The sequence below is a fragment of the Myotis daubentonii genome, chromosome 10 (genome assembly GCF_963259705.1).
Source record: "Myotis daubentonii chromosome 10, mMyoDau2.1, whole genome shotgun sequence".
NCBI classification, from domain to species: Eukaryota; Metazoa; Chordata; class Mammalia; order Chiroptera; family Vespertilionidae; genus Myotis; species Myotis daubentonii.
In genome coordinates this window covers 79,026,684-79,047,615 of record NC_081849.1, presented here as the reverse complement: position 1 = coordinate 79,047,615, position 20,932 = coordinate 79,026,684, and the positions used below count along the sequence as shown (strand labels likewise).

The following is a 20,932-nucleotide window of genomic DNA, read 5'->3' as shown; positions in this document are numbered from 1 at the left end:
AGAATCCATGAATTTTTATTTATGTGACAATATAATCCCATATAAGCTTATAGAAGTCATTTTATAATTTAAAAAATATTCTATCATACTCCTATATATTATTAAAATCTGTTCACCTCCTTTTACTGACAGTTATATTCCAAACATACTGAACCTTTTATGTACAATATTTTCTTTCCACCTCAGTCACAAACATGAGACTACTGTGCTGTCAGTCCTTTATAATCTATACCATGCCCATACTATGTCTATACCCTTACATTAAACTTGCCTTGATAAAAATTATACTTTTCTTAAGTTCCATTTGACTGGAAAAAATCAAAATAAAATAAGAGAACTGGAAGAATTCAAGGAAAATTAGCTTTCAAAAGGCACAAAAAGAAGAGGGATAAAAGATTAAACAGAAAAAGAAATGTCTTTTATACTAAAAATTAAAGAGTTTAAATAATTTTTAAAAACTTAAAAAACTTTGATTTGTGAATATTATCACAAATACTAGTAATTCTGAATATCACATTTTATCCAGAAGAAAATATTAATAACAAAAGGTTGAATAATGTATAGAAACACATTCCAGCCAGATGAGTAAATGGCGTTCTATCCACTGAGCCAAACCATTAGGGCAGTAATAACCCGCGAAGACTTGAGTTGGCTGTTACCAGGTAAACTCAAAATATAAATATCCTCATGTAAAACAAAGAGTTATGATCGAGAAAACTAATTTTAAGAATGAGAGCTACCTATAGATAACAATAGTGTATTACACTCTAAAATCTGTTGTGTAGAGTATAGATCTCATGTTGTGCTCTTAGCTAGCAAAATTATAATAAACAGACAGATAATATATAGAAAGATAGATGGCCTGGCCAGCATAGCTCACTGGTTGAGCATCGACCTATGAACCCGGAGGTCATGGTTCGATTCCCGGTCAAGACATATGCCAGGGTTGCAGGCTTGATCCCCAGTGTGGGGCGTGCAGTTTCTATCCCTCTCTCCCTCTCTGAAATCAATACAAATATTTTTTTAAAAAAAGATGGATTAAAATAAATAAAACAAACCATAAATTAGAGCAAAGCAAAAAATGTTGGAGGCAGTTAAGAATTGAAGAAAGAACCATATGATGGTAATAATCTCTAACAAAGTATTTAAAAGCCCTTTTCCAGCCTGGCCAGTGTTGTTCAGTGGTTGAGCATTGACCTATGAATGAGGAGGGCATTGGTTCAATTCCAGGTCAGAGCACATGCCCCGGTTGCAGGCTCGATCCCCAGTTGAGGGTGTATAGGAGGCAGCCGATGAATTCTTCTTCCTCATCATTGACATTTCTATCTTTCTCCCTCTCCCTTCCTCTCTCAAATCAATAAAAATATTTTTTAAAATGCTCCAAAGTCTGAAAAATAAATTTCCTGAGAAGAAAAAACTACCCCAAAAGAAATGTGAATGGCTCATCCTATGGGCACTGAAAGCTTTACACTAAAGACAATAAAATTGCTCATTCACAAGAAACTAGGATCAGTAGCCTCCAAATTAAAGTGGATAAAAAATGAAAAGCTGGAATAAAAAAGGTAACAGCACACTCCCCCACCCTCATGTACTCCCTTCCCCTCACATACACACACACACACACACACACACACACACACACTTACTCAGCCTAGGGAAATTGCTCTACCCTCAGGGCTCCAGCATAACTTTGTGCTATCCATCTCTACCTCTATTATGACTTACCACCTCGATATATTATAGTTCTTAGTCTTTACTGCCCCCCCCCCCCAGATTGTAAACTTCTTGGGAACACAAAGTGTTTTATTCATCTTTTTACTCCAAGAAATTACTACAGTGCCTGGGCACTCAGAAAACTCTCAGTAAATGTGCATTGGATGGATGGATGGATGGATGGATGGATGGATGGATGGACGGACGGACGGACGGAAAGACAGAAAGACGGGGGGGGGGGGAGGATGATGCAAGGGAGGACTAACACCAGACTTGCCTCAGTCCCTGAAAATTCCCATACATCTCCAACAAATCAACAATTTCATCTCAGTGTCCCTGTTGGACATTTGAAAGATTCCTATACATTATAAGGTTCATCAACCTGTCACAGTCCTACAGGGCAAACTTTATATGACTGAGGATATAACTAACTACAGGGTCTCAAAGTCAGATCATGAGCAAAGGGAATTCTAGCTCAGATATCTTGACAGTAGCAAGATACAACACATAACCTACATGAAATGTCTTATTTTACCAAGCTAAGTATATGGACTTGTTGACCTTAAAAAAATAACATTCTTTTTTTTTTTTAATTTATTTATTTATTTATTTATTTATTTTTTTATTGCTTAAAGTATTACAAAGGGTATTACATATGTATCCATTTTATCCCCCTGCCCTAGACAGTCCCCTAGCCTCCCCTATCACCCAGTGTCTTATGTCCATTGGTTATGCTTATATGCATGCATACAAGTCCTTTAGTTGATCTCTTACCCCCCTACTTCCTGCCCCCCAAGCCTCCCCGGCCTTCCCGCTGCAGCTCGACAATCTGTTTGAGGCAGCTCTGCCTCTGTATCTATTATTGTTCAAAAGTTTATAATGGTCTCTATTGTCCACGAATGAGTGAGATCATGTGGTATTTTTCCTTTATTGACTGGCTTATTTCACTTAGCATAATGCTCTCCAGTTCCATCCATGACGTTGCAAATGGTAAGAGTTCCTTCCTTTTTACAGCAGCATAGTATTCCATCGTGTAGATGTACCACAGTTTTCTAATCCATTCATCTACTGATGGGCACTTAGGCTGTTTCCAGATCTTAGCTATGGTGAATTGTGCTGCTATGAACATAGGGGTGCATATATCCTTTCTGATTGGTGTTTCTGGTTTCTTGGGATATATTCCTAGAAGTGGGATCACAGGGTCAAATGGGAGTTCCATTTTCAGTTTTTTAAGGAAACTCCATACTGTCTTCCATAGTGGCTGCACCAGTCTGCATTCCCACCAGCAGTGCACAAGTGTTCCTTTTTCTCCACATCCTCTCCAGCACTTGTCGTTTGTTGATTTGTTGATGATAGCCAGTCTAACAGGTGTGAGATGGTACCTCATTGCTGTTTTGATTTGCATCTCTCGGATGATTAGTGACTTTGAGCATGTTTTCATATGTCTCTTGGCTTTCTGAATGTCCTCTTTTGAAAGGTGTCTATTTAGGTCCTTTGCCCATTTTTTGATTGGATTGTTTATCTTTCTTTTGTTAAGTTGTATGAGTTCCCTATAAATTTTGGAGATTAGGCCCTTATCAGATATGTCATTGGCAAATATGTTTTCCCACACAGTGGGTTTTCTCGTTGTTTTGTTGATGGTTTCTTTTGCTGTGCAGAAGCTTTTTATTTTGATGTAGTCCCATTTGTTCATTTTCTCTTTAGTTTCAAGTGCCCTAGGAGCTGTATCAGTGAAGAAATTGCTTCGGCATATGTCTGAGATTTTCTTGCCTTTGGATTCTTCTAGAATTTTTATGGTATCCTGTCGTACATTTAAGTCCTTTATCCATTTTGAGTTTATTTTTGTGTATGGTGTAAGTTGGTGGTCTAGTTTCATTTTCTTGCATATATCTGTCCAATTTTCCCAACACCATTTATTGAAGAGACTATCTTGGCTCCATTGTATGTTCTTGCCTCCTTTGTCAAATATTAATTGAGCATATTGGTTCGGGCCGATTTCTGGGCTCTCTATTCTATTCCATTGATCTATATGCCTATTCTTGTGCCAGTACCAGGCAGTTTTGAGAACAGTGGCTTTGTAATACAACTTGATATCTGGTATTGAGATCCCACCTACTTTGTTCTTTTTCAGGATTGCTGCAGCTATTCGGGGTCTTTTTTTATTCCAGATGAATTTTTGGAAAGTTCGTTCTAGATCTCTGAAGTATGCTGTTGGTACTTTAATGGGAAGTGCGTTGAATTTATAGATTGCTTTGGGTAGTATGGACATTTTAATGATGTTGATTCTACCAATCCATGAACACGGTATGTTCTTCCATCTGTTTATGTCTTCCTCTATGTCTTTTTTCAACGTCCTGTAGTTTTCTGAGTAGAGGTCTTTTACCTCTTTAGTTAAGTTTATTCCTAGGTAGCTTAGTTTTTTCGGTGCAATGGTAAACGGGATTGTTTTTATAATCTCTCTTTCTGAAAGTTCACTATTGGTGTATAGAAATGCCTCAGATTTCTTGGGGAAAAAAATAACATTCTTTCTTCACTCCACCACTGGCTTTCTGTCAGTCAATTTCAATATCCTCCTTTTCCAAATACTGTTTTAAAAGGGCAAACTTATCTTAATAATCTTAAGGTCAAGTATCATGTCCACAGCCATTGGAAGCTGTGACACAATGAACAAAATCAAAGAAAGATCAGGCAGAAATAGCATTTGTTCCTTTTTGCAAAAACAAGTAGAGGTCAAATTACTAAACCAAATAAATTCCATCAATTATACTAGGAAGTTTTTAAATCAATTCAAATCCACCTTTTCAAAATGGATTTAGTATATTTCCAAACTGTAATTTGATTGTCCAGGCTTATGCCACCAATTAAATTTTACAAGCATTAATCTGTTGACAGTATAAGAAGCAAAGATAAACTAACATTTGTATTTTTTTAAAAAGTCACGTGTACCTTTTTAAAAGTAGTTTAAGTTTAAATCAAAGAAACTACAAACATTTTTTAACTTCCTGACATCACCCTCACCCCTTCTGTAATAAAAAATAAATAAACACACAATACAGCCATTAATATTGCACAATTCAGTTATTTCCCTCTAAAAAGTATAACATGGAAAATGTTGTAACTTAAATTCTGGAATGGGAGGCAGTAGTCTGAATAATGGAAGATTTTAGGCAAATATTCTTCAACTAGTTCATAAAACTATATTTCTTATTTCTTTATCACTTTTTTTCATTTTTATTGCTGGCTGATTTTAGAGAAGGGAAGGGAGAGGGAGAGTGAAAAAGGAGGGGAGGTTGTTGTTTCACTTCCTTATGCATTCAGTGGTTGATTCTTGTATGTGCCCCCGGGGATCAAACCTGCAACCTTGGCACATCAGGACAACGCTCTCACCAACTGAGCTACCCAGCCAGGGCTCTTTATCATTTCTCTCTCATTAATAAACATTGCACATGGCATAGGTAACACCAAACCTTACTGCATCAGATGAATGCGCCTTTGAATTATTGTGAATGTATAAAAGGTGCCTTTGAGAGCAAACAAAAAATGTTTAAAACAAAAACAGTAATTACTCTTTTGCTAATTTCAAATCCTGTATTACCCTCCCACACATAACCTCTCTGATTGTTGTAGGGGGGGTACTTTTCCCATAAACCAACGCACCAACCAAAACAGTGAAACTGACACAGAAAACATCTGACCCAGAAGCTACGCAGCAGGTTTTCCATAATCTCTGAAGAAGCAAAGCTAAGCACTAACTGCGGCCAAACCAATGCAGCCCCATTTCTAAGAGGAAAGCTCTTTTCTGAATTGGGAAGGAGGAGGATGTACCATATTCACAGTCTTCAGTGTGATGGACAGCACTAGCTTCCGGAAGCGAGTCTGGTTGGAATCCCTCCGCTACCATTTACTAGAATACCTTGGGTACGCCTCTCAGCCTGCGATGCACTAAGAACACGGCTGGTACAGAATCAGCCCTTGGTTGATGCCAGGCGGCAGCAAACCTCTGGATCTCTGCAGTTTGGCAGCGCCTGGGAACCGGCTGTCAGAAATTCACTCTCAGCTGCAATTCCAGACTTAAAGAATCAGAACCTGCACTTTTTTTCCAGATCCCATTCTGGTTCAAATACAAGTTCAAGTTTGAAAGGCACAGCTAGAATGCACTCTTACATTACTTTACCTATTATAGTTAATTTTTTAAAAATCCACTCTTTTCCTTTTTTGCAACTTGGATAGGTGAGTTTATTTTTAGTAAAAGGTAAAGTATTAGTTGGGATCAAAATTTGTTACCCTACTTTACTGAAAAGCAGCAGTACCAACGAAGGCCCAACGTTGTACAGGACTGCCATCTAGTGGGGATTCATTCTGCTGCACATACCAAAAAACTGCATGGCCTTGTCTAAAACTACATTTGTTTAAAATAGGACCAGATTCTTTTTGCTTAATTCATTTCTTGAGAAGTACTAACATAGCACCCACTTAATAATAACGTAATAAGGCATCATAAATGTCAAGGAAGGTAAAAAAGGCGGATTCTTAGTTTCCTTTTTTAAACTCAAATCAAGTGTAGGGAAGTTTTCAAATTAAAAGATTGATCTGCTCACAGGCTTAGAAAATGGGATTTCTTTTGGTATATGCATATCTTGGAGTGACTTTTATTTCCTTCTTCCTAAATTCTGTACTTGTTACCAATTATACAGTATTTGGGGGTGAGGAACTTTCAAATTGAGAAAAAAAAACCTCTGACTCAATAACTCCACTCCTATATTCTATCCCAAGGAAATAATCAGAAATGTATACAAAGATTATGTTCAAAGTCAAAGATGTTCATTCCAGAAAACAAAATTAATCTTAATAGCTTCCTATTAACCCACTGAATCCATGCATCAAAACTTAGCCATTCTCCTTTATTTCTCATTTTGATCACTTCTGATGTTTATATGTTACAAATAAATGCACAAATGTATATACAAAAGGAAGGAAGGGAGGACAGAAGGGGAGAAGAAATAAATTAATGTATGGCAACTTGATATAACTTTTCCATATTTTGGGTCATTTCCTAACATACATTCCCATAAGTCACATTTCAGATCCAAGAACATTTTCATGGCTCTTAATAGCCAACCTGCCTTATACGTGTCATATCGTTTCACATGGCCACGAGCAACGTAGGACATTGAGACTATCATCACCTTGCTAACACTGGGCTTTATGCCATGGCTAACTTTTAAAGTTTTATTGAGATATAATTTGTATGCCATCCTATTAAAGTACATAAGGCAATCGTTTTCAGTGTATTGATAGGCTATGCAACCATCACCGTAATATAATTTTGGAACATACTCATCATAAAAACACACAAACATTAGCAGATTCTCTCCATTCCCTTAATACCCCCCCATATGAAGAATGATTGCTAATTGACCACCCCACTATTTAGTCCTGTTTTCTTGTAGATACCGCAAAAAGTGTTGCAAACACATGAAATGGAAAAATTCCTTCTGCTACTCAGCTATTTCTGTTTCAAACTGAAATATTCTACTCAACAGGAAAATAAAACATGCCAGAATATCTCCTTGCTTTTTCAGAAGGTACTTTTGAAATGTAAGGCATATGGTATCATATAAATACAAAGTTATCTGTTCTTTTCAAAATAGTAGCAACTCTATTACTTTGGAAGTCCATTATTAAATCCAGCAAAAATGTCACAGAAAATCCGACAATTTATTCTTTATTTAATCAATTTAAAACTTTATTTTATTAACTTGATCTCATAATAAAATTAAATAAAAGATAACATTTAACAAAGAATTGCCTTGATGCTACCAAACACACACACACACACATACACACACATACACACACACACACACACACACACACACACACACCTTACTTTCATTTATCCAAAGCACTTTTTTCTCATATCATTTTTTGGACTCCAGATATATAAAATTTAGCAATTTGCATTTTGGGGCTTTAGTAGGTAAAAAAAAAAAAAAAGCAATTGAAAATGTTAATTAAAAAAGAGGACCTAGGTCTCCCATCATGTCAAACATTTATCTTAAGAACAGAGAAAATCATTTCTAACAGCTAAGGCGGGGATGGGGCCACTTCACTAATGGAAGTTAGCCTCTCATCAAATTTTAGCGTGGAACCTGTGAACCAGGAGGTTACAGTTGGATTGCCGGTTGGGGCACATGCCCGGGTTACGGGCTCCATCCCCAGTGTGGGGCATGCAGAAGTCAGCTGATGAATGATTCTCTCTCATAACTAATGTTTCTCTCTCTCTTTCTCTCTCCCTCTCCCTTCCTCTCTAAAAACAATAAAAATATATTTTTTTAAAAAAGAAAAAAGAAATGTCTCTGTAAACCATATAAAAGTGCTGGTTATATGAAAATCCAACACGTCCATGTCTAAAGTTTTCCTTTCTGATTATTTTGCCTGGGTGTTTGAATAGAAAGCTTTTGGTAAAATATGTTTAACTCTCTTTGGGATTCATATCACATAATCGTCCATTTTTACCGCCAAGTATGTCTTTACTTAACATCACAGATAGGTTCTTTAATTTTGAGTGAAATGACGTACAGTAGAACCAATTTTACCAGAGGCTAAGTGATATAAACAAGAGTTCTCCTTCTAGGCCTCTCATCAACGTGACAATGAAACCACAGTGCACGCAATGCTGTTATTTGAGGACCTGCTGCCTTCTAACCTGGGACTTGCAACAACACATTCACAAATAAATGCAAATTACCTCTTACACCACCGAATGATCCGTAAGTCATATTGCAGGCTGTTCTCTGAAGATTATGTTCATACATCAGTTTGATCTGATACTGGTTCCCATGTTCCACATTACCCAAGGTTCCTAAGGAGAAAAACATTAAAAAATATTAATCATTGCTTTGTATTTGTTTACATTAAAAAATATGACATAAAAAAGTCATCCTCTACACCGATTCCAAGTAATTCAATGTCGGTAAAATCTAAAATGGCAAAGCACTGAAACACTGTGGATCGTGAACCATCAGCATGCGATGACACAGACGCCAGCTCAGTTCCAACAGGTCAGTCTCAGCAAGACTACATCATCGTGACATTTTACCCTCCATTTTCGCTATGTCTGAGTAAAGTGTAATTATTCAAATGACAATAAAACCCTCCCATTTCAGGTCTGCAATAAATAAGGTTAACTTCCTTGCACTTAGAAACAATAACAAAATTCCCCACACGTTCAAGCAATTCAATTTTCTGTCCCAACTCTCAAAATAGTACTCAAGCCCTAATGCATCATATTCTAACTGAATGGAGAGGTCTTCTAAAGCTTCCCTCAGCAAGTAAAGAGGACCTGGTGTTTTATTTGAAGTCTGCCAAGAAGAATTTCCTTGAAAATAGGGAGCGCGCAGGAGGCAGCCCATCCCTTTTTTCTCTCTCACACTGATGTTTTTCTTTCCCTCTCACCTCCTCTCTTTTTTTTTAATCTTAAAAAAAAGTAGTAGTGAAACTAGAGAACATTAGGCAATGCATCCTTAGATACCACCTTAAAATAAAAATAGTACCTGAAAATCTAAAATTTCTGGCCATTTTTTTCTAGAGAAGCATCAATGACATAAGATTAAAATCACGTACATAGGTTTTGCCCTTGGATATAATAACTGGATATAATAACTGTATACCTGTAATCATAATCCCCACATAGCCAAAATTACTGTAAAGTTTCAATTAGCAAGTAAATGGTTACAAAAACATTTATGCTGTTGGCCTTATTTAAACAAGATCTTATTTATTTAAACAAAAAAATCTATTGAAAATCAACGGTTACCTTGACAACCATTTTTGGTGCACTTTTATATAACCACTGAAAAATCTAATGATGTTAAATGAAATAAAAGCCTTCCCACAGTAAGTTAAAAGGTTCGTTGTGTTAAATAACCAAATTAGATTACGTAAGCCTGTCAAAAGTAAGGAACCCCATGTTTCTGCCTCTCATGGCTAACATTAAAATTCCACAAAGAGGTCAAATGATTATTAGTAAATGCTTGTTGAGAAGTACACAATTTTGGGGAAAGACTATCTAAACGAACAGAATCAGGGTGACCTAAGCTCGCACATGTGTAACCACTTACTCAGAACTGAAGCCCATCAGAAAGGATTGGAGACCCCGGGCTGCTGTTCTTTACGGAGCCTGATAAGACAGCTGACTTCAGGCAGCAGGAGCCTGCTGGTTCTCTGTATTAAGCATGCGTTTGACGACAAAGCACCACCAAAAAGCCTCTGACTAGTAAGGGGTGTTTGGTGTGTCTAGGGACTCTCTAGTTTGCCTCGAATCCATTTTAGCTGCACACAGCGTGTAAAAGAAGACAAAATATAATTGGGAGGGGGCAGCTGGGGGTAAGGATGTCAAGTTTGGCAACACTTCCACCTGCTGACACCAGTGGTTATGCTTAAACTAGAAAATGTTTACACTTCCCCTGTTACAGTGAAAGCTAGGCGAAAAGTTCAGACAGGAACCTCAAGAAACATTTTCAAGAGAACAAAAACATGAACTTTCCTGCCTCACAATTTAAGCCAAGCCAGGAAAAATAGACAAATTGTCAGCCTACAAATATTGTAAGAGGCTGCAGAAATGAGAGACCGAGAAGGGAAGTGAGGTGTAGGGGCATTAGCAGTGTAGTCTGGACAACTCCCTATCCCCAGGGAACACAGAGCTTGTAAAAGAATACAGCGAATAAAAGCGAGAAAAATCACCATTCCGGTGACCCCTAACTCCCATTTCCAACACTGACTTGCAGGAGGATACCATATCCCATGAACAAGCTGTAAGCAAACATGCCAGTTTCTTTCAGTGGCGTTTTTTATAAACATAACACATTTACCATGATTCTACAGTGTACCCCTGAGTGGAATTCAAAAGGCTTCTGTCTTTCTTTTCTTTTTTAATATATTTTTTATTGATTTCAGAAAGAGGAAGGGAGAGAAAGTCAGAAATAGAAACACCAATGATGAGAGAGAATCATTGATCAGCTGCCTCCCACACACACCCTACTGGGGATCGAGCCTGCAACCTGGGCATGTGCCCTGACCAAGAATTGAACTGTGACCTCCTGGTTCATAGGTCGATGATCAACCCCTGAGCCAAGCCTGCAGAGCAAGGATTCTGTCTTTCTGGGCCACCGTTCAAACAGGACCAGGGAAAGCCAAGAGCCTAACCTAATTTCTACTTTCGAGCATACATTCCCCTCCTGCCCTCTTAGAGACCCCCTGGAGCCCCCGGAAGGGACCAATTCTCTAAGAAGTATTCATGGGTGACCGTGGGCAAGACTCCCTCTCCCGTGACCTGTGTAACCCAGTTAATGAAACAGCACTCACAGTTAACAGGCTTAGGATGGAAAACAAAGAACAATGAGATGCGTACAATAAAGTCGCCTGTATCACACCTTCTCATTTACTCTGCAACCTAAATATGTGCCCTCCACCAGGAGGAGCAACATCTACTGTGAAACCAATGAGAATATTTAACCATGACCATGAGAGGTACTGAACAGGCCCTCTGAGGCAGAGAGAGCAGAAAAGGAAGTGATAGAGGTAACAAAGAAGGAAAAGAAGGAAGGAAGGAAGGAAATAACAGAGAGAGAGTAAGAGTGAGCCAACACCAACTGCATCAGCACTACCCGGAAATCAGTGCACTCATTCCTTCAGCACATATGCCTGCCACCTACCCTACGCCAGTCACCCAGCTGCCTCAGGGAGCCCACAGACCTTCACCCCAGAAACAGACTGCCCAGGACTACCCAGCCCAGGAACAGGAAAAACAAAGTGGTACTCAAACTGAAAGCCAATCACAAAGAAAGCCCAGCTCAAGAGAATGTATGGGAGAAATCCAAATTCTACAACCTAACACTGGCCCCACCTGGTTTGGCTCAGTGGTTAGAGCAGTGATGGTGAACCTTTTGAGCTCGGCGTGTCAGCATTTTGAAAAACCCTAACTTAACTCTGGTGCCATGTCACATATAGAAATTTTTTGATATTTGCAACCATAGTAAAACAAAGACTTATATTTTTGATATTTATTTTATATATTTAAATGCCATTTAACAAAGAAAAATCAACCAAAAAAATGAGTTCGCGTGTCAGAGGTGATATAGGTTCATAGGTTCGCCATAACTGGGTTAGAGTGTTGGCCAACGGACTAAAGGGTCAAAACCTCGGTTGCAGGCTCAATCCCTGGCACCAGTCAGGGCACGTGAGGGAGGCAACCAATCCATGTGTCTCTCTTACATCAATGTATCTCTGTATATCTCTCTCTCTTTCTCTCTCTCCCTCTTTCTCTCTCCCTTTCTCCCTCTCTCTTGCTCCTCCCCCCCCCCCTTCCATTCTCTCTAAAAATCAATGGGAAAAATATCCTCAGGTGAGGATTAACATAAGTAAATAAATAAACAAACAAACAAAAGCTAACGTTTACAGCAAACTCCAAAGGTATCATTTGAATAAGGAATAGGCCCACGGACCCTTATCTTTATTGTCCCCATAAAAAACTCCCCAATATTGATATCCATCTAAATAACACTCTCAACCTACACGAAAATTTATCTAATAACGGAAACACACAATTTTAAGTTACCATTTATATTTAACAAGGTCCAAAATGCTGAAACTACGCCACTTTTAACTAACATACTTGTACCCTCAGAACAGTCGAGATAGAAACCTGCTTAAGCCTCAAATAAGTGCCTTGAGGTCTGGTTGAGTGAAGACACCCAAAGGCCAAGAAATTGGAACTGTAAAGCAAAAACACTTGAGGTTCACCAAAGAAAATGTACTTTAAACCACAGTGACTCAGCAGCTAACGAATTTTAACTGCTATTGAATATTTCTTAAAACTCAAGTGTCCTAAGAAACCAGAATTGACCTGTATTAGTCATAGGCAATCCTGGACACTATTCCTAAGTAGAAGGAGGTTACACGGAACCTCCACTGGAAATGGAAACACCCATGGAAATAGCCGACCTAGGAAATGTAACAGCCCAAGCAGCTGAAACAATCAATGATCGAGGGGAAAGTGCTCATTCAGGCAACCTCAACCCGAACGTGTGTTGTCCTCCACCAAGTCACATTAGAGAATATCTATTCTTTCATAACATCAAAAAGCCCAGTTTTTAATACAAATTCTCCATTAGAGAAAAGAATGTTCTTACCTGAGACAGAGTAGACGCAAAGTTTTCTAGAATGCAACACAGCCAAATGAAGCATTTCAGTGCCTCTGAAAAATGGGGAAAGTTTTAAAAGTGTAAATGTTAGTTTCAGATGGAACCAAAAAATTGTAGAATAATTTTTAAAGCGATTATAACCACAGACTACCATGAGTAAAGTAAGCAGTTCAGAGACGACATTCTAAACCGGAAATAACGGTAACAACAAGCAGCCAGCTTGACAATCCCGGGGCGCGGGGCTGGGCCGCGAGGAGCTGCCTCCAGACTGAAGCTTGGGCGCCTCCCGGGAGAGTCCTGTGGAGGCTCCTTCTGAGCTGTCCCACAACAAGCAGGCCCAGGTCAGGGCCTGGCTCTCCCGCCAACAAACCTGTGACCTTGGCCAAGTCACTTACTCTCTCCCCGCCTGTTTCCCCTTCTGGAAGATAAGAGGTTTCGATTGGATGAAATAAAATCACGTGAAAGCACCGTGTAAAGTATGAAGCACCACAGAACGCTGATTGTGAAGAAACAATAGTAATGACTTTACATGGCATTCATCACGTCCAGCTTTGAAACATCACGGAAGGTATTGGACGTATTTCAGCTTGACCATTGTCACCACTGACCACCAAGCCCCTGTCAAGTGGTTTCGAGAGACAAGGAAGACAGAGTCTAGAAATCCGAAATTCAAAGTCTTCAAGGGTCAGCCAGTGGGTATAAATGAAGGAAGGGCTGTGATCCACTGGAGACTGGGGCCAGACTAAGGGAGGCCACTGCTGCTCAGTTCTGGGCCAGATCTCCACTTTTTCTTTTTCCCAAGAAAAAACAGAATATAGGGCTTTTACTAGTATGTGAAATCTCCACCTTCATATATATATGGGTTTATTTGAGCCAACTGACATCATATGCTGGGAAGCAAGCTCTCCTCCTGGTTCTCAGATGTTGGCAGGTCTTTTCCATCTCAGATACATCTGCAAGCAGGCCTCCAGTGTCTGACCTGCGCTCTACAGACTGTCCTGAACTACAGGGAAGATCACTGGACTCTGAAGACTGGGGTAGAGTCCTGACTCTCACCTTGATACTTGTGTGATCATGGACCCTTTCAGAGAATTGGGCTCTCATTTGGAAAAGGAGAAGTATGTCCGTAAGACTTGCAAAACATTGTTACAATGAATATATAAATACCCACCGCTTGCTCTACTACCAGGAAATGCAAATAAACACAACAACCACATAATCAATATTGCCTTCAGAAGTGTTTTATATGTGCCCTGAACCCCACCCTCCACAAAGCAATCTCCCATCGTGCACAGGAAACAATGTCATGAACAGATAGATAGTAGCGTGTGGAGTCAGGCCTGGATCTGAATCCCAGCTGGAGGACATAAAGCTCTGGGCTCCACCTAGGTTCCTTATCCTGAGATTACATCTTAAAAACAAAGAGTAACGAATTTTAACTGCTATTGAATATTTCTTAAAACTCAAGTGTTCTAAGTACCCAGAATTGGCCTGTATTAGTCATAGGCAATCCAGGACACTATTCCTAAGTAGAAGGAGAACCTCCACTGGAAATGGAAACGCCCATGGAAACAGCCGACCTAGGAAATGTAACAGCCCAAGCACCTGAAACAATAAATGATCGAGGGGAAAATGCTTATTAGCACAGTATCCACTCAGTAATGTTAGTGATCACACAGGTGAAGGCCACGCTGAGGACTACTGGACAGCATGGCTGTCACAGCGTTTCACTTTCTGAAAAAACAAAAAGGAAAACGTGCTTTTAGCTCCTTACTCTATAAACCCATCATGTATATGTGCCAGTACACAGTGGGCACCCAATCACCATGAGCTTGTAGATGGAGTAGTATGTCCCAGCCAGGTCAGTCACATATCTCCCAGATCCACCCATCACGGTGCACAGAGCCCGGGCCTATGGCACCCATGAAGCAGCTGCCCGTCAGAATGAAGCACAGCAGGAGGAGAGGGGCAATGGTCAAAGCAGCTGGGGAGGTTTCCCAGCAGGACTCAGGGCCCTGAATAAATGGCAGCCAGGGCCCATAAACTCTGATGAGCAGATGGAGGGAGCCAAAACCCAGAGCTCAGGGCGCTCCCCATCAAGAAGGCAAAGGGGGGGAGGGGCAAAAAGAAGAGAGGCAGGGGAAACAAGACCACCTCTGCCTTCAGAACTCCTCACAATGGATACTTCCATAAATGATTAAGAAGCAAGGGCTTAAGGAAGAAAAACTGCCGTTTGCGACAACATGGGTGGATCTTGAGAGCACCAAGCTAAGCAAGATAAGTCAGATGGAAAAGGACAAGAACCAGCTGATTTCACTCATGTGTGGGATACAAAACAGAAAGCAGCAAATGAACAAACAGACTCACAGACACAGACAATAGAAAGAAAAGGGGGGTGTGCAGAATGAAGAGAGTAAAGGGAGTCAAATATATGGTGACAGGGAGACTAGACTTTGGGTGGTGGGCACACAATGCAATATACAAATGACATATCATAGAACTTATACACTTGAAACCTATAATTATTAACCAATGTCATCCAATAAATTTAATTTTTAAAAAGGAAATACAGGCTTACTTCAAGAAAATTCATGTATGACAATAAGAAAAATCTGCAATATCATCAGTAAATAAAAAGCAGACATATTAAACAAAGTGCAAACTAATAAACGGTTTTCTAAAATAAATTAGATTTGAAAGCATAAAGTACTTTGAAACAAAGCTCTTATAAGGGGAGACTTAACTTTATGGGTTGATGTGGCTTCTTTTAAGAAACTAAGGACTGCCCTGGCTGGTTTGGCTCAGTGGATAGAGCGTCAGCCAGTGGACTGAAAGGTCCTAGGTTCAATTTCAGTCAAGGGCACATGTCCGGGTTGCAGGCTCAATCCCCAGTGGGGGGCGTGCAGGAGGCAGCCGATCAATGATTCTCATCATTGATGTTTCTATCTCTCTCTCCCTCTCCCTTCCTCTCTGAAATCAATAAAAATATATTTATTTTTTTAAAAAAGTAAAGAAACTAAGGACCAACCTCTCTACCCCAAACAAGTAATTCATTTTAAAGCTTCAAAGTTATATGCCAAGTAGCATACCTGCTACTTTGTCTAATTATTTGAAGAGACATTTATATAACCTGGACATTTAGTGTTTTAAGTGAATACGTTCTATTTCTTTATTTGGTTATTTTCAAAAGCTTAAGTTTCAAAAGCTTAAGGTCCCTTAAGTTTCTGATACATCAGGGGTCTTAGGTCTGTTATTATAAAAAAAAATTTTTTAAATTCCTAAATGATTTGATCTTAAATGTACAGGCTTCCATGTTAAAAAGTGTTCAGTACATGAGGAGCACCTAGGTGACAATATTCAGAAAACATATTCAATTCATGAATAGTCTTTTTTTCTTTGAAGAATTCACAAATGTGACACAGTGAGGGATTGATACACTCCACGTCAAATAAAATCCCAGAATTTGTAGGCCGTACTTACGAAACAAACTTTCCTACTTCCACTTGTAGTATTGGATCTCGTAGCTGAACTTCTAGAAGCAAATCTTCAGCTTGAGCCCCATCTCCTGTTTTTACAGGATGGGGGTTAAAGATTCGTAGGTATCCCATAAAGCTACCCACAATTATTTTATCTGTAGAGAAATTTGAAAAAAAGAATTAGGAAGAAACAAACAGTGACAAAATTTGGAAATAAACTTTCTAATGGTATGACTCGTTTATGTTGTCAAATAATAGGGGAAGCATAGCTTTAACAAAGAGCTGAGCAGGAGGCAGGATTGATCTTTTTTTCTTTATTTATTGATTTCAGAGAGGAAGGGAGAGGGAGAGAGGGAAATAGAGACATCAATGATGAGAGAGGATCATCCATCGGCTGCCTCCTGCACGCCGAACACTGGGGATTGAGCCCGCAACCCAGGCCTATGCCCTGACTGGGAATCAAACCATGACCTCCTTGCTCATAGGTCGATGCTCAACCACGGAGCCATACTGGCTGGGCAGGGTTGATCATCTTTGAGGAATAGGCCTTCCCAGGTCCTATCACTGAGAGGGCAGGGCCCAGGTTTTCCTTAAAAACAATTTAGTAGGCGCTCACTACACTTCAGTGCCTCACACTCTTCCTGGGCAATGTAATTTTCTCCTTTCACCTTGTCCCCCAGGTTCTACTCTTCATTATAGGCAAGAAAAATAAAATGAAGGAAAATGTAAGGGGACAATACTTACATAGACCGAATGAAAAAATCATTCTTTTTAAGAGGTCAATGACTAAGAGATTTGAAGATGGCAGCATAGGTGAACGTCTGTACTCACCGCCTCCCACAACCACATCAAAACTACAACTAAAATACAGAACAACCATCATCCAGAACCACTGGAAAGCTGGCTGAATGGGAGTCCTCTAACTAGAGAAGTAAAGAAGAAAGCACACTGAGACTGGTAGGAGGTGAGGAGGCATGGGACGGGCTGGGCTGGCACCCACCTGTGCCACTTTTTTAATCAAGAGGGAGATCATTTCTGTGGAGGCCACCTGGGGGGGAAAGGGGTCCCAGCCTCACACCAGACCCCCAGCCCAGGGTCCCAGAGCTGGGAAGAGAAGTCCCTACAGGCAGGAAGAACTATGGGCTGTAAAAACCAGTGGGGATTGGGGCTTAGTGACACAGAGGCTACTGGAGACCCACCTGTTCTTAAAAGGCAGGCACCACAAACTGAACTTACAAAGTCCCGTTTCATCTGAACTCCAGTACCAGGACAAGGCTCTGGGGGACACAGACACATACGAGGAGGAACTGGTTTGTCTGGCATCAGGGCTGGAACTCCGGGGTGGCTTTCTCTCAGATAGAGGTGCTTCCAGGGATCATTGTTCCTGTGCTGGGACTTCCTCCATCAGGTGGCGGGGCTGACTGGCAGCCATTTCTGCTTGCTTCACCCTGGTGATTCCCTAAGACCCTGCCTCATCCAATTTACAACCCTACCCAAGCTGTGTGCAGAAGCTTTTGTGCATGAATAGCCTGTCCTTGCTCAGGCTAAAATCTCTCAAATAAGCTGAAGCTGGGTCAGGGAGCCCAAACCTATCAATAAAAGGCCCAAGACCTGGCACCAGCACCAGCCTGCCTTGCTTCATAGCTGGGCCTCATCTGGGCACTTCCAAAACCAATACAAAGAGAAGCAATCTGCATATCTCTCTTTAGCTCCTACTGGATGGCCCCAGGCAGTGGCTGACTTTGTACCTCCCTGAAGACCCAAGAGCCAGTGTACAGTGTCAGACAATACCAGGTTACAATTCTATACATCCATAAGCAACACACTCAAGGGGCAGACTCAGTGAGCACCAAAGCCCCACTGAAGCAAGTCCTGCTCCATAGAGGTGTCTCCTGCATAGCAGCTCCCCTGCTGTAGTTGCAGCTGGTCCTCACAGCCAATTGGCCTGGAGGTCAATTCCTCCCAGTAACACCAACAGCAATCAAATCTCATCTACAAGAAGACTGTGCTCACAGCCCACAAAGGGGTGAACCTAGAGCTCCCAGCTCAGGTGACTGGGAAGGCTGAGCCACTGGGCTCTATATGACACCTGCTACACAAGGCCACTCTACCAACTCAAGGAGACATAGCAGCCCTACCCAATACTAGTACATAGAAACAAATACAGGGAAGCAGCCAAAAAGCAGAGACAAAGAAACATGTTACAAGTGAAAGAAATGGAGGAAGGCAAATTACTGGATATAGAGTTCAAAATCACAGTTATAAGATTACTCAAGAATCTTCTAGAAATCTCCAAAAAATGAAAAAGGACCAGTCAGAAATTAAGTATACAATGACTGAAATAAAGAATAATATACAAGGACTCAACAGTACAATAGAGGTTTCTGAGAATCAAATCAATTATTCGAAATATGAGGAAGCAAAACACGCCCAACCAGAAGAGCAAAAAGTAAAAAGAATCAAAAAATATTAAGACAGTGTAAGGAGCCTCTGGGAAAACTTCAAGCATACCAACATTCACATTATGAGGGTGCCAGAAGAAGAGAGAGAGTGAGATATTAGAAACCTATTTGAAGAAATAATGACAAAAAACTTTCCCTACCTGGTGAAAGAAATAGACTTACAAGTCCAGGAAGTGCACAGAGTACCAAACAAGAGGCACTCAAAGAGGACCACACCAAGACACACCATAATTAAAATGCCAAGGGCTAATAGCAGGGCACATGACCCAGTTGCAGGCTCCATCCTCAGTCAGGGGCATGCAGGAGGTAGCTGATTGATTAAAGTTTTTCTCACTTCCTCTCCCTTACTCTCTCTCTAAAAATCAATGAAATATCTTAAAAAAAGAAAAGGAAAGTCCAGCAGGTTTAAGGAACATTTATCATGTTTGCTAGAGCACTGTTGGCATGGAAAGCAAATTACATTCTTTTTAAATTGAATATGAAAACCAATAATAAAAGAATGGAGAAATTATGCAAGCTCGATGTGATGGTAGAAAATAATTGTTAAATCATGGCTTTCATTTTCATAATACTAGAAAAACATTCTATTTTATTCTTATACTAGAGGCCCGTTGCAGGAAGATTCCTGCAAGAATAGGGCTTCCTGTGGCTGGAGTGAAGCAGAGAAGGGCTCCCTTCTCCACTGCCTTGTTCCCTCCCGTGTCCACTGCCTCGGCTCCGCTCCCATCTCTGCTGCCTCAGCTCCCTCCCTTCTCCGCTGCTTTGCTCCCTTCTGCAGCACTTGGTTTCCTTCTATGCTGTCTTCAGTCTTCACTCCGCGCCTGTGTATGCAAATTAACTGCCATGTTGGGTTAATTTGCATACTCGCTCTGATTGGCTGGTGGGCGTAGCGCAGTGACACCAATTTGCATGTTTCTCTTTTATTTGTGTAGATTATTTGCTCCTCTTTGCATCTTCATATTTTTAAAGTGGTCTTTAAAACATTTTAGTTCTATATCATTGCTATTTTAAGATTTGTATTTGGTTTTGATGATTTATAGTCATGAGCTTTTTTTTTGTAATCTGGATAGTCATTGACCTCTTTTTTTCAAAATCTTTATTGTTGAGATTATTACTGATGTCCCTCTTTTTCCACCCCATTACCTCCTCCATTCAGTTCCCACCTCACCCCAGACCTTTGCCACCCTATTGTTTGTGTCCATAGGTAATGCATATATGCATATAAGATCTTTGTTTAATCTCTTCCTGCCTCCCCAACACCCTTCACTCTGAGAATCGTCAGTCTTTTCCATTTCTGTGCCTCTGATTCTATTTTATTCATCAGTTTATTATGTTCATTAGATTTCTTATTCATTTATTTTAATTTTTAGATTCAGTTGTTGATAGGTGTGTATTTGTTGCCATTTTGTTGTTAATGTTTTTGATCTTTTTCTTCTTCTTCTTCTTAAAGAATACCTTTCAACATTTCATATAATACTGGTTTGGTGGTGATGAACTCCTTTAGCTTTTTCTTGTCTGGGAATCTGTTTATCTGACCTTCAATTCTAAATGATAGCTTTGCTGGGTAGAGTAATCTTGGTTGTAGGTTCTTGCTATTCATCACTTTGAATATTTCTTGCCACTCCCTTCTGGCCTGCATAGTTTCCGTTGAGAAATCATCTGACAGTCATATGGGCATTCTTTTGTAGGTAACTAACTGCTTTTCTCTTGTTGACATTACCTTTGATATGCCTGTTTGCATTCCTAAAAGGCAATTGTGTATTCTAGTAAATAAAAAGGGGTGGGTGAGGAGATTCAGTGGAGCTTAGTCCCTTGAACTAAGTTCACAGCTGGCTTTCCCCATAATTTCCAAATTTATATTTCTTGTTTTGTGTATTAATTTGCACACCAGCCCTCTCTCCAGGCCTTTGAACCCAGGCCACGCGGGCTGTGGCCTCACAGGAAACAATTTAAATGATGTCTTATAGTATTTTTCTGAGTTCCAGCAAATAATAGGATAGAATCAACACAACCAAGAAAACACAAACAACTGGACAGAAATAAGAATTACATTTATCATCCTGCTACCTAAATATCA

The 20,932-nt window shown here is 40.0% G+C and overlaps 1 protein-coding gene across 1 annotated transcript in view; it reads right to left on the bottom strand.

Moving 5' to 3' along the window:
- The window catches only part of BBS9 (Bardet-Biedl syndrome 9), a 168,298-nt gene that overhangs the window by 139,616 nt on the left and 7,750 nt on the right, over positions 1–20,932 (bottom strand). The window contains exons 3-5 of the mRNA XM_059711285.1: positions 16,398–16,548; positions 12,906–12,970; positions 8,465–8,578 (exon numbers count right to left, since the gene is read on the bottom strand). Of these exons, the coding sequence (XP_059567268.1) occupies positions 8,465–8,578; positions 12,906–12,970; positions 16,398–16,548 (330 nt within the window). The remainder of the gene's footprint in view (positions 1–8,464; positions 8,579–12,905; positions 12,971–16,397; positions 16,549–20,932) is intronic.